This window comes from Nomascus leucogenys, chromosome 9 (assembly GCF_006542625.1).
Source record: "Nomascus leucogenys isolate Asia chromosome 9, Asia_NLE_v1, whole genome shotgun sequence".
Lineage (NCBI taxonomy): Eukaryota > Metazoa > Chordata > Mammalia > Primates > Hylobatidae > Nomascus > Nomascus leucogenys.
In genome coordinates, this window is record NC_044389.1 from 10,013,867 (window position 1) to 10,028,572 (window position 14,706).

At 38.1% G+C, this 14,706-nt stretch overlaps 1 protein-coding gene across 4 annotated transcripts in view; it reads right to left on the reverse strand.

Annotated features, from left to right (window-relative positions):
- MTUS2 (microtubule associated scaffold protein 2) overlaps window positions 1–14,706 on the reverse strand; it is a 690,072-nt gene that overhangs the window by 395,551 nt on the left and 279,815 nt on the right. For 3 of the 4 annotated variants that reach the window (XM_030818580.1, XM_030818581.1, XM_030818582.1), the window contains one exon: window positions 1,543–1,740. In XM_030818580.1, the coding sequence (XP_030674440.1) occupies window positions 1,543–1,740 (198 nt within the window). The remainder of the gene's footprint in view (window positions 1–1,542; window positions 1,741–14,706) is intronic. The other variant, XM_030818583.1, reaches the window with a different exon arrangement.

Here is a 14,706-nt window from a genome sequence, read left to right on the forward strand (position 1 = left end):
CCCTGGGTGCTCACGGGTCCCTCTCTAGTATCCTTTGAAGCAGTGAGAAGAAATGCCCTAAGCGCACCTGCGATCATTCTGTCCACACCTGTCAGCTCTCTGTCAGCAAAAGCTGCTGTCATGTGGACACGGCTCATCTTGCCTTGAGGTTAATTTTTTTTTAAGACATCAAAATCTTAACTCCTTTGTTGGAAAGATATATATCATATGATAAGTTTTTCCTTCATACTACTTTCTCTAAAAGAGAAATGTCATCGGGAATTTTATTAATAAAAATGATGATAAATAGTTGCTCCCGTATTTTCAAATCATCAGACTGCTAATACGCACATGCATATCTGAAAACATGAATTACACATTTGCAAACAGTTCTTTATTACATTCATGTTTCAGATTTTGAGACCGCTACTGTGTAATGATGTAATCACTAATTACAGTGATATTCCTTAAATGCATCCTGTGTGAAAGCAGGCCTGAGCTATGGCACCTTCGGGAAACCAACAGAGCAAAGAAAACGCCCTTAGAAACTGCTTACAAACACATCAAGACAAAGGGAAATGTAATGTATTACTTTTAGAAATAACTAGGTAGACCAAAATTTAGAACTATGCAAATGTTCCACACATCATCTCTGCAAACACAAGAAAGAACAGAGTAAACGAGCTTGGACAAGAAATTGACAAAATAACAAATCAACTGATCTCTCTCTTTCATATTATTCCAGCTCGATTCAACTTCTATAACCCCTTCAAAACAGCTCTCTACGTGGAAACCTCTAAGACTTTCCTGGGCCTCTGGCAAGGTATTGAAAACAACGTCTGAGACGTCATGGTTTCCCATCCAATAACATTGACTTTGAAGTGGAGACTGAGATGGGGTTTGGTCATCAAAGGCACAGCTGAATGGGCAACCTCCAGATCTTCCTCAGGGACATCAGCTGTTGTAACATGCTCTGCAGGTTATTAATTCATACTTTAAAATGCAGTCTATAATACCAGTCTCAGGAAATGGGCCTGCAACAGCACCATCTCAGCTAATGGGGACCTTCCTGGGCATGGACTTGAAGAAGCTTGGCAGGGCTTTGTTACTTTTAACATCATTTATTTAACTTTCAGAAATCCAGTCAAGTGCTCTGGCAGTGTGAAGGCATTACTGGTAATCACAGGCAACTAAATGATTCTTTCAGCTAATATTAAATATCTAGTATGCTTCATGACGGCGCAATGTAGTAACGCCTTTCTTGGATCTTGCTTTGACTTCTTACCTAGAAGCAAAGCAAAGAGCTGCTGGAATCTGTCTCTGGATAAGTCATTTTCTACATCCTAAGAGGAGGTTACAATCTTTTTTTCCTGGCACACTAACTCTCCATAGCTGATGGTGTCAAATGGGCTATTTTTCTTCAGTAGATGAATAACACAACAATGGGAAGCTAAGGGAGGTGATCCGAATTCTTAAATAATCATGCAAAGAAAATGACACAGTTACACAGGCGCTCTGGTTTTAATTCAGTGCACGGACCCTACCCTGCCCCATCCCACTTACGGGTGGCCGGCCGGCCCTGCTCTGGCTGTGCACTGTCCCCGGACTGGGTGCTGGAGACTGAGGAGACGCTGGAGCTCCGGACAAAGCCAAATGCCGCCAGCTTGGCTGCCGGGAGACGTGAGTATCCGGGAGGACGGAGACCAGATTTCGGGAGATTGGATTTTGCAGCATTTGAACTGGAAGCTTTCTTTAAATCTGCTAAAACGAACCAGTAAAATAAAAAAATTATTCTCAGTTCATAATGAGATAAAGAATTCCACAGATTGTGAATTCGAACACAGTTCTATCATAAACAGACTAAAATTAATCTTGCAAGGTTTGATTCAATACATCTAAAACAGACCTTGGAAGAGAAAGGCCCCTTATATTGTGGGGTCGGGTGCCTCAGAGAACTCAGAGAGAAGGTGGTGCAGCCCCAGCCTGGACAAATTTACCATCTACTTAGGCAGAAAAATTGAAGAAGACAAATAACTCTATTTTAAGGCCATAAGAAAAGGTATCCAGTGCTTAAGACAATTAGTGAAAGTGAACAGTTATTGCTGCACATTACCCCAGATTTGTGAAACTGAGATACACCTTAAATTTTGACATACAATGGGCAAAGAACCATTGTGGTGAATATTCACTAGTAATTTTAAGCAGTTTGTAATAAGTTTTATGAAAAACATGTACAAAGAATCATCTAACCTTCTGTTGGTTACAGGAATGAGGAGGAGACAGTGTAGACTGTGGAACTAGCCAGGCTGGAATATCAGCTCTCCCAATAACGAGCTGTGTAACCTCAAGCCCTTGTCCTAACACTTAAAGCCACAGTTTCCTTTCATGTAAAGACTGGGGATGACAACACTGATTTTGCAAATCTAGTATAAATATTACTGCTTATACCACAAGAACTTGATATGTGCTCAAACTGATGTTAGATTTCTTTTCTCCTTTTTACACTATCTGTTATGTTTGTCCAAACTTCAGAATTAGTTCCCAGATATGTGCAAAGTCAGCTTGTTTTGAAATAATAAAGCATCAAGTTATAAATCTAGCATCTCAGCATCCCCATACTCTAAGTCTGAGCCAGGCTCCAGCAATAGCAACTGCGATGATTATCACAACACTATGAGAAGGCTCTCAGCACCAGAGAGAATCAGAATATTGTCAATATACAAATGCTCTTTAATAGGAAATCTAAAAGGCTCAAGCTTCCTCACATGCTGTAGTGCTGTATAACTGTCCTCAGTTATAGTTGATTCCTTTAACAACTTTCACCAGCAGACATACTTACCATGAGTGCCTATATAGTGCCCATTCAGTGGCATTCTTATGCTAGTCCACTCTTCACTATCCAGTAAAATATTAACCAGGTTTCAGAGTAAACGAGGATTCAGATTAAATGACCATTTGAAAAAAAATTCCATGTCTATAAATCCATGAAGAAACCACATATTAGAAAGCATCCATGTGTGGAAATACAGAGAGCAGCCATAAATGATACACTGGGTCTAAATGGTACATAGAAAAGTACCTCTTCCTCTGCCAGCAGCTCCCCCAAAAGTGAGGCTATGGAGAGCCGTGTGTCCAGATAAAGGTAGAAGCTGCACAGCTATGGGTTCCTGACGCCTGAGTCAGGACTAGGATGGGGAGGAACCGAGTAAGCGCAAAAGGAAAAAGAAGCGAGGAGCTAGGGCTGCAAATATTCCCAACTCAAGCCTGTCCTAGTGCTTGGGAAAAGCACAAAAAACAAACAAAACCTCAACTATGGAAAAGAAGAAACAATACACTAACAAGTGGTAACGGCCCGTTTGTATCAGCAATTTATGTTTAATGACTTCACATTGTTGTTCTCACATTATTTTGAATACTTTTAGTTCATGTCCCCAGAACAGTGAAAATATCCCTATATATCAGATATCACGTTCACAGTGAATTTACGCCAAATTGATTCTGGATGATGTCTGTAGAACAGGAAAAGAGTTGCTAAACATAAGATGTAATTTCAACAATAATTGTACTCTAAATCCATTACATTTTGATACTATTTTAAGTTATCTATCACCTCCTTTCTAACTTAATCAATGATTATGCAAAATCAAGTGAGGAGAATATGAACAAAATAATTTTTCTGAAAAACAAACTATATTTTGGAAGAAAAGTTAAACTCAGAATTTTTAACAGAGTGCCTGGGCATGCAGTAAGCATTTAATACTTAGTCAAGAATGAAAACTAAGTTAAATCATTACATAAGACAAGCCACTGAACATGTTCAAAAAGAAATTTATCTTATTCTACACTTACTTATATTCCACTATTAAGCAGTGAGAAGAAATGCCCTAAGCGCCCCTGCAATTATTCTGTCCACACCTGTCAGCTCTCTGTCAGCAAAAGCTGCTGTCATGTGGACACGGCTCATCTCGCCTTGAGGTTAATTTTTTTTTAAGACATCAAAATCTTAACTCCTTTGTTGGAAAGATATATATCATATGATAAGTTTTTCCTTCATACTACTTTCTCTAAAAGAGAAATGTCATCGGGAATTTTATTAATAAAAATGATGATAAATAGTTGCTCCCGTATTTTCAAATCATCAGACTGCTAATATGCACATGCATATCTAAAAACATGAATTACACATTTGCAAACAGTTCTTTATTACATTCATGTTTCAGATTTTGAGACCGCTACTGTGTAATGATGTAATCACTAATTACAGTGATATTCCTTAAATGCATCCTGTGTGAAAGCAGGCCTGAGCTATGGCACCTTCGGGAAACCAACAGAGCAAAGAAAACGCTCTTTCTACTGATGTTGGTTTCATCAGTAGAAAAGTAGCAGTGGAACATGTAGAGACGGGGAGGACAAGCAGCACAGGATCCCAAGTACACAGGAAGCCAGTCTCTAAATTGTTTTCTAGGTTTCCCTTTCCCATAGTCCAGATCTTTATTTGAATAAAGACACATACGGGCTGTGTGTTTGTGTCTGTGTATGTGTGCATGCACGTGCATGTGTGTGTGTATTTAGATGACTTGCAAAAGTATACCTTACCCCCAACTCTCTGTGCATACAATTTTTGTAAATTTAATGGTACGTATATCATACACTAAGTTACTATATAATGGTCTTTCCTTCTAGCAGATTAATCTCATGAATATTATACATGCCTTCAGGGTTTGCAGAAGCAAGTCTTATTCTTTTTATACCACCAGCTCCTAGCACAATGGTTTCCACAATGTATTTGATAAATATTTAGTTGAAGTTTACGTTAGCCAAGCTTGTACCACACAAATTTAGCCCACAGTATAAGTCAAATATCTCTACTAGTCTCTGCATGAGAATTAGTCTGGAGTAGAGCTCAAAAGTCTGCTTTTTAAACAATCACCTCAGTGATTCTGATTCAGGTGGTCCCTGGATCTTTGAAAACTTCAACAGAATATGCCAACTCACCCTGTGAAATAACTGCATTCAGCTCTTCTGACTGAATGTATCTTAATTTAATCTTAGTTTCTCATAAGAGGGACTATTTATATTTATATTTATATTTATAAAAATACATAGTCCTTACTATTTCTCAAACAAGTCCAGTGTTATGGACTGAATGTCTGTCTCCCCCAACCCCAAAATCACAGGTTTAAATCTTAACTTCCAATGTGAAGATATTCAGAGGTGGGGCCTTTAGGAGGTAATTAGGTTATAAGAATGGAGCCCTTGTGAATGGGATTAGTGACCAAGTGCCCATATGAAAAGAAGCTGGAGAGCTAGCTCCCTCTGCTTCCACCAAGTGAAGATATAATGAAAAGATGGTGGTCTGCAACCCTGATCTCAGACTTTCAACCACAAGGACTGTGAGAAATACATTTCTGTTTGTATACGCTACCCTATGGTACTTCGTTATACAGCTGGAACTAAGACATTTAGCATGTCAGAGGAATATATGTTTCCAAGTATTTAGTGTTCTTGCACTATTCAAGAATATAGACTTTGACAGAAATACAAATGTTACAAGTGCATAACAAGCCTTCAATAAACAAATGATAGCTATAAATATTACAGGAAAGCTGAGGTGGCACATAAAAAAGACAACTTCCAGAATGGTGACATGAGCCTTTCCATGGACACTCTTCCCAGTGAAACAAACATAACTGGTAAAATAACATTTAAAATAACAACCACCATTTTAAGTTTTCAGAAATTGTTCTATGAACATGTAGCACATAAAGAAACATTTATATAAGAAACTCTACTAAATCTAGTAAGAATAGTGAAAGTCAGTGTCACTTGAACCACAATCCACTCTCTTCCTCCCCTACTATCATCACAATATAATGAAAGCTCTACTCTGGATGCGTGTGGCCAAATGGATGGGTTTCCTTTCCTAGAGTCAAGGACTATAGTATCTCCCTGGGATGGGCAGGCCACCACCATTTCTCACTCCAACCACACCCCCAGCTCCATGTTGTAGAGGCTGAATTACATGAGAGAGTGGTCAAAAGGTCAGGGAACCTTCCTTCACTTGGCCCAAACATATAAGACAGAGGTACTACCCCAGGCACAGCAGGCCAAACAATACTGGGGCCCCAATCACCATTTCCCTGGTTCACCATAGGCTAGAAGTTCAACACTAGAGAGAAAAAGGGAGAAGACTAGAGGCTACTGCCCCTACCTCACACCTGACTTATAAACCAGTAGTGTCAATCCAAGAGAAGCAGTCCACTGTCCCCAACTCCAGCTTCAGAATGGTGACTGAGAGATTTTGCCCAAGCGTAGAGGCAGGCCATAAGAACAGAGATCTCAAGAGTCCTCTACAAAAGAATTAACTTTATTTGGAACAAACTGTGGGGGAAATTTGGGCCTAAGGGTAATCTCAAAAACAATAAAGATTTTGATGGTAAGCAATTAGGAGGAGGCTGGTAGCTCCATGAAGCAAAATAATAAACTGTAGACAAGGTAGTTTATTAGAGAGAGCCAAGGAAATACCTGAAAAGAGCTATCCAGAGGTCAGAACTAACCTCAGAGAGTGGCTTTAAAAACTACCCTTGTGTGGGAGGCCGAGGTGGGTGGATCGCAAGGTCAGGAGATCGAGACCATGGTGAAACCCCATCTCTACTAAAAATATAAAAAAATTAGCCGGGCGTGGTGGCGGGTGCCTGTAGTCCCAGCTACTCAGAGAGGCTGAGGCAGGAGAATGGCGTGAACCCAGGAGGCAGAGCTTGCAGTGAGCCGAGATTGCGCCACTGCACTCCAGCCTGGGTGACAGAGAGAGACTCCATCTCAAAAAAAAAAAAAAAAAAACTACCCTTGTAAAGGAGCTTGAATTTAACTGGATCAGACTGTGGAATAAATAATGTATGCCCCAGGACACTAGAAAATTATAGAGCAATCAGTCAGTAATTAGTGGAACCTGACAGCTGAGTGTGATACCAAAGGGAGGAAGACAATGCAACACAGATCAGGGAGAGACAGCCCTGCTAAAACATTGTTAGTGTGATTGTGTACATGCCCAAGGCTATGCCTTCTGTGGAGTGACATTAGTGAATTCACAGTGCAAGGGAAATAGGCTTCACTAAAGTGGATCAAGCAAGTTGTTAAACAAATAAATAAGCAAACAACAAGCCCCAGAGAGGAAGAGAGGTAATTAGTAGTCAAGGGTGCTACAATAATTATCTAAAAGTTCCATTACAACAAAAATAAAATGAGACACACAAAAGAAAAAAATACAGGAAAGGGTGATTCAGATATGAGAAAAATGTAGGCAACAGAAACTGCCTAAGAAAAGACCCAGCAGTCAAAAACTTCAAAAGAGCTATTATAAATATAATAAAATAACTAACGAAACTATGCTTAAAGAAGTAAAGGGACTATGATGACAATATTTCATCAAATAGAAAATAACAATAAAGAGAGAGAAATTATAAAAACCAAATGGAAAGTTTGGTGTTAAAAAGCAAAATAACTAAAACGAAATATTAACTGAAGGGCCTCTACAACAGATCTGAAGTGGCAGGAAAAAAAATAAGTGAACTTGAAGATAGATCAATACATATTATACAATCCAAGGAACACAGAGGAAAGAAATGAAGAAAAATAAGCAGAGCCTCAGAGAGATGTGGAACATCATTAGGTGTACCAACATACAGAGAAAGGATGTTTCAGAAGGAAAAAAGAGAGACAGGAGCAGAAAAAAAATTTAAATAATCCAAATCTTTCAAAATTTATTTAAATGATTAATGTATACATCAGAAGCTCAAGGAAGCCCAAATAAGGTAAATATAAAGAGATCCACACCTAGATACACTATAGTAAGAAGTGTAGAAAGGTAAAGAGAAAATCTTGAAAGCAGGAAGAAAAGAATGACTCATCATCTACAAGTAAGCCAGTAGCTTAACAGTTGATGTCTTACCAGAAACAATGGAGGCTATATAAGGCAGCGAGATGACTAACTGCTGGAGGAGAAAAACAACTGTCAACCCAGAATCTTATTTCCAGCAAAACTATCTTCCAAAAAATTAAGCTAAAATAAAGACACTGTCAGATAAACAAAAACTAGGAGATTTGTTGCTTATAGACCCACCTGATGAGAAATACTAAAGGAAGTCCTTCAGGCTGAAAGCAAGTGATATCAGATGATAAATCCACACAAAAAAGCAAAGGGTACTGGTAAAAATAATTATGTATATTTCTTCTCATAACTGACTTAAAATGCAATTGTATAAAACAATAGGTATATAACTGTATTATTAGGCCTATAATCTATTGAAACACAATATTTAACAGTAACAGCACAAAGGAGGTGGTGAGGGCAAAGCTATATTATAGTATGGAAATGACACCATATGGTAACTCAAACTCACAGAAAGAAATGAAGAACCTCCAAAATGGTAAATAAGAAGGTTAACATAACAAATTACAAAAATATAAATTTGCTCTCCTTTATCCTCTGCTTCTTTAAAAGACATAAAATTATATAAAGTAATAACCAAAAAATATCTTTCATTGGGTTTCTAACATACATAGATGTAATACATATAAGAATAATAAGGCCAGGCGCGGTGGCTCACGCTTGTAATCCCAGCACTTTGGGAGGCCGAGGTGGGCGGATCACGAGGTCAGGAGATCGAGACCACGGTGAAACCCCGTCTCTACTAAAAATACAAAAAATTAGCCAGGTGTGGTGGCGGGCACCTGTAGTCCCAGCTACTCAGAGAGGCTGAGGCAGGAGAATGGCATGAACCTGGGAGGCGGAGCTTGCAGTGAGCCGAGATTGCACCACTGCACTCTAGCCTGGGCGACAGAGCAAGACTCCGTCTCAAAAAAAAAAAGAATAATAGCACAAAAAAGGGAGAAGAGGGAATAGAGGTTTATAGGAGTAACATTTCTGTACCTATAAGGTTTAGAGGAGTAACATTTATCTATCTAAAGTAGACTCTCGCAAGTTGAGATGTATATGGTGAGTCCTATAGCAAACAATAAGAAAATAACACAAAAAATACAGTGGAAAAAATAACAAAGGAATTAACATGCTACACTAGAAAATATCCACTTAATGCAAAATAAAGCACCAATGAGGAGCAGATAACAAAAAAAAAACGCATGAGACATACGGAAAGCAAAATGTGAACTCGCACAACAATATAAAACTATATTAATAATAGCATTCAATGAGGACTTCTCAAACAATCCAATCATAAAGCAGAGCTCGTCAGACTGAATTTTTAATGATTCATGCTATCTATAGGAGACACCTTTGGTTCAAATACACAAATAGGTTAAAAGTAAAAGGAAGTAAAAACACATGCCATGCAAAGAGCAACCATCAGAAAGCTGGGGTGGCGGTCCTCATATGAGATAAAGTAGGTCTTAAAAGAAGAGATGAAGAGGGTAGTTCATAATGATAAAAATGTCAATGCATTAGGAACATACAATGAGTATAAATATATACGCACCTAACAACAGATACCCAAATTACATCAAGCAAAAATGAATAGAATTGACAGGAGAAATAAACAATTCAAAATAATAGCTGGAGACTTCAATACCTCACTTTCAATAATAGAACAACGAGGCAGAAGATAAACAAGAAAACAGAAGATCTGAACACCGACTAAACCTAACAGACCTCTATAAAACATTCCACCCAAGAAAAGCAGAATGCGTATTTTTCTCAAGCGCACATAGAATATTCTCCAGGGTAAACTGTATCTTAGGCCATAAAACAAGCATTAATAAACTAAAAAGGATTGAAATGATGTAAAGTATGTTCTGTGGTCATAACAGAATGAAATTAAAAATCAGTAACAAGGAAGGGGAACATGACACTCTGGGGACTGTTATGGGGTGGGGGGAAGGGGGAGGGACAGCATTAGCAGATACACCTAATGCTAAATGACGAACTAATGGGTGCAGCACAAGAACATGGCACATGGATACATATGTAACAAACCTGCACATTGTGCACATGTACCCTAAAACTTAAAGTACAATAATAAAAAAAAAACCAGTAACAAGGAAATTTGGGGAATTCTCAAATATACGAAGACACATAAATAACCACTGGGTCAAAGATAAAATTGAAAGGGGAATTAGAAAATACTAAGATGAATAAAAATGAATGATATGTGTTTGCTCTTGCTTTTCTAGTTCTTTTAATTGTGATGTTAGGGTGTCAATTTTGGATCTTTCCTGCTTTCTCTTGTGGGCATTTAGTGCTATAAATTTCCCTCTACACACTGCTTTGAATGTGTCCCAGAGATTCTGGTATGTTGTGTCTTTGTTCTCGTTGGTTTCAAAGAACATCTTTATTTCTGCCTTCATTTCGTTATGTACCCAGTAGTCATTCAAAAGCAGGTTGTTCAGTTTCCATGTAGTTGAGCAGTTCTGAGTGAGTTTCTTAATCCTGAGTTCTAGTTTGATTGCACTATGGTCTGAGAGACAAGTTTGTTACAATTTCTGTTCTTTCACATTTGCTGAGGAGAGCTTTACTTCCAACTTTATGGTCAATTTTGGAATAGGTGTGGTGTGGTGCTGACAAAAATGTATATTCTGTTGATTTGGGGTGGAGAGTTCTGTAGATGTCTATTAGGTCCACTTGGTGCAAAGCTGAGTTCAATTCCTGGGTATCCTTGCTAACTTTCTGTCTCGTTGATCTGTCCAATGTTGACAGTGGGGTGTTAAAGTCTCCCATTATTATTGTGTGGGAGTCTAAGTCTCTTTGTAGGTCACTCAGGACTTGCTTTATGAATCTGGGTGCTCCTGTATTGGGTGCATATATATTTAGGATAGTTAGCTCTTCTTGTTGAATTGACCCCTTTCCCATTATGTAATGGCCTTCTTTGTATTCAAAAGCTAGCAGAAGGCAAGAAATAACTAATATCAGAGCAGAACTGAAGGAAATAGAGAAACAAAAAACCCTTCAAAAAATTAATGAATCCAGGAGCTGGTTTTTTGAAAAGATCAACAAAATTGATGGACCGCTAGCAAGACTAATAAAGAAGAAAAGAGAGAAGAATCAAATAGATGCAATAAAAAATGATAAAGGGGATATCACCACCGATCCCACAGAAATACAATCTACCATCAGAGAATACTACAAACACCTCTATGCAAATCAACTAGAAAATCTAGAAGAAATGGATAAATTCCTTGACACATACGCCCTCCTAAGACTAAACCAGGAAGAAGTTGAATCTCTGAATAGACCAATAACAGGCTCTGAAATTGAGGCAATAATCAGTAGCTTACCAACCAAAAGGAGTCCAGGACCAGATGGATTCACAGCCAAATTCTACCAGAGGTACAAGGAGGAACTGATACCATTCCTTCTGAAACTATTCCAATCAACAGAAAAAGAGGGAATCCTCCCTAACTCATTTTGTGAGGCCAGCATCATCCTGATACCAAAGGCTGGCAGAGACACAACCAAAAAAGAGAATTTTAGACCAATATCCTTGATGAACATTGATGCAAAAACCCTCAATAAAATACTGGCAAACCAAATCCAGCAGCACATCAAAAAGCTTATCCACCATGATCAAGTGGGCTTCATCCCTGGGATGCAAGGCTGGTTCAACATACGCAAATCAATAAATATAATCCAGCATATAAACAGAACCAAAGACAAAAACCACATGATTATCTCAATAGATGCAGAGAAGGCCTTTGACAAAATTCGACAACCCTTCATGTTAAAAACTCTCAATAAATTAGGTATTGATGGGACATATCTCAAAATAATAAGAGCTATCTATGACAAACCTACAGCCAATATCATACTGAATGGGCAAAAACTGGAAGCATTCCCTTTGAAAACTGGCACAAGACAGGGATGCCCTCTCTCACCACTCCTATTCAACATAGTGTTGGAAGTTCTGGCCAGGGCAATCAGGCAGGAGAAGGAAATAAAGGGTATTCAATTAGGAAAAGAGAAAGTCAAATTGTCCCTGTTTGCAGATGACATGATTGTATATCTAGAAAACCCCACTGTCTCAGCCCAAAATCTCCTTAAGCTGATAAGCAACTTCAGCAAAGTCTCAGGATACAAAATCAATGTACAAAAATCACAAGCATTCTTATACATCAATCACAGACAAACAGAGAGCCAAATCATGAGTGAACTCCCATTCACAATTGCTTCAAAGAGAATAAAACACCTAGGAATCCAACTTACAAGGGATGTGAAGGACCTCTTCAAGGAGAACTACAAACCACTGCTCAATGAAATAAAACAGGATACAAACAAATGGAAGAACATTCCATGCTCATGGTTTGGAAGAATCAATATCGTGAAAATGGCCATACTATCCAAGGTAATTTATAGATTCAATGCCATGCTCATCAAGCTACCAATGACTTTCTTCACAGAATTGGAAAAAACTAGTTTGAAGTTCATATGGAACCAAAAAAGAGCCCTCATCGCCAAGTCAATCCTAATCCAAAAGAACAAAGCTGGAGGCATCACACTACCTGACTTCAAACTATACTACAAGGCTACAGTAACCAAAACAGCATGGTACTGGTACCAAAACAGAGATATAGATCAATGGAACAGAACAGAGCCCTCAGAAATAATGCTGCACATCTACAACTATCTGATCTTTGACAAACCTCACAAAAACAAGCAATAGGGAAAGGATTCCCTATTTAATAAATGGTGCTGGGGAAACTGGCTAGCCATATGTAGAAAGCTGAAACTGGATCCCTTCCTTACACCTTATACAAAAATTAATTCAAGATGGATTAAAGACTTACATGTTAGACCTAAAACCATTAAAATCCTACAAGAAAACCTAGGCAGTACCATTCAGGACACAGGCATGGACAAGGACTTCATGTCTAAAACACCAAAAGCAATGGCAATAAAAGCCAAAATTGATGAATGGGATCTAATGAAAGTAAAGAGCTTCTGCACAGCAAAAGAAACTACCATCAGAGTGAACAGGCAACCTACAAAGTGGGAGAAAATTTTTGCAACCTACTCATCTGACAAAGGGCTAATATCCAGAATCTACAATGAACTCAAACAAATTTACAAGAAAAAAACAAACAACCCCATCAAAAAGTCGGCAAAGGACATGAACAGACACTTCTCAAAAGAAGACATTTATGCAGCCAAGAAACACATGAAAAAATGCTCATCATCACTGGCCATCAGAGAAATGCAAATCAAAACCACAGTGAGATACCATCTCACACCAGTTAGGATGGCCATCATTAAAAAATCAGGAAACAACAGGTGCTGGAGAGGATGTGGAGAAATAGGAACACTTTTACACTGTTGGTGGGACTGTAAACTAGTTCAACCATTGTGGAAGTCAGTGTGGCGATTCCTCAGGGATCTAGAACTAGAAATACCATTTGACCCAGCCATTCCATTACTGGGTATATACCCAAAGGACTATAAATCATGCTGCTATAAAGACACATGCACACGTATGTTTATTGCGGCACTATTCACAACAGCAAAGACTTGGAACCAACCCAAATGTCCAACAATGATAGACTGGATTAAGAAAATGTGGCACATATACACTATGGAATACTATGCAGCCATAAAAAATGATGAGTTCATGTCCTTTGTGGGGACATGGATGAACTGGAAATCATCATTCTCAGTAAACTATCGCAAGGACAAAAAACCAAACACCGCATGTTCTCACTCATAGGTGGGAATTGAACAATGAGAATACATGGACACAGGAAGGGGAACATCACACTCCGGGGACTGTTGTGGGGTGGGGGGAGGAGGGAGGGATAGCATTAGGAGATATACCCGATGCTAAATGACGAGTTAATGGATGCAGCACACCAACATGGCACATGTATACATATGTAACAAACCTGCACATTGTGCACATGTACCGTAAAACTTAAAGTACAATAAAAAAATAATAAAAATAAAATAAAATAGGAGCAGTGACAAAAAAAAAATGAATGACATACCAAAGCTTATGGGAAGCAACTAAAGCAATGGGTAAAAGGAAAATTATAACTGTAAATGCCTACATTAAAAAAGAAAAAAGATGTTAATTCAATAAAGTAATTTTTTACTTTAAAACACTGAAGAAAGAATAGCAAACTAAACTTAAACCAAAAAGAAGAAAGGAAATAATAAAGATTACAGTGAAAATAAATAAAACAGAGAATAGAAAAACAGGAGAGAAAGCCAATGAAAACAAAATCTTAGTTCTTTGAATTACCAACAAATTTGACAAACCTTTAGCTGAGCCAGCCAAGAAAAACAGAAGGCTCAAATTACTAAAATTAGGAATGAAAGAGGGAACATCACCACCTATTTTGCAGGATCATGTGGGAATATTGTACTATGAACAACTGCATCTCAACAAATTAGACAACCTTGTGAAACGGACAAATTCCACAGAAATACAAACTATTAAAGCTGAATCAAGAAGAAATAGAAAATCAGAAAATCTGAAAATCTAAAACAGAGATTGAATTAGAAAAAAAAATTCCCACAAAGAAAAATCCAGACACAGATGTCATTAGTGAATTCTATCAAATATTTAAAGAAGAATTAATACCAATTCTTCACAAATTACACCCCCCCACCCAAAAAACGAAGAGGACGGAAAACTCCTAAACTCATTCTATGAGTCCATTATAACCTTGATGCTAAAACCAAATAAAGACATCTCAAGAAAACTATAAATCAATAACTCTTATAGA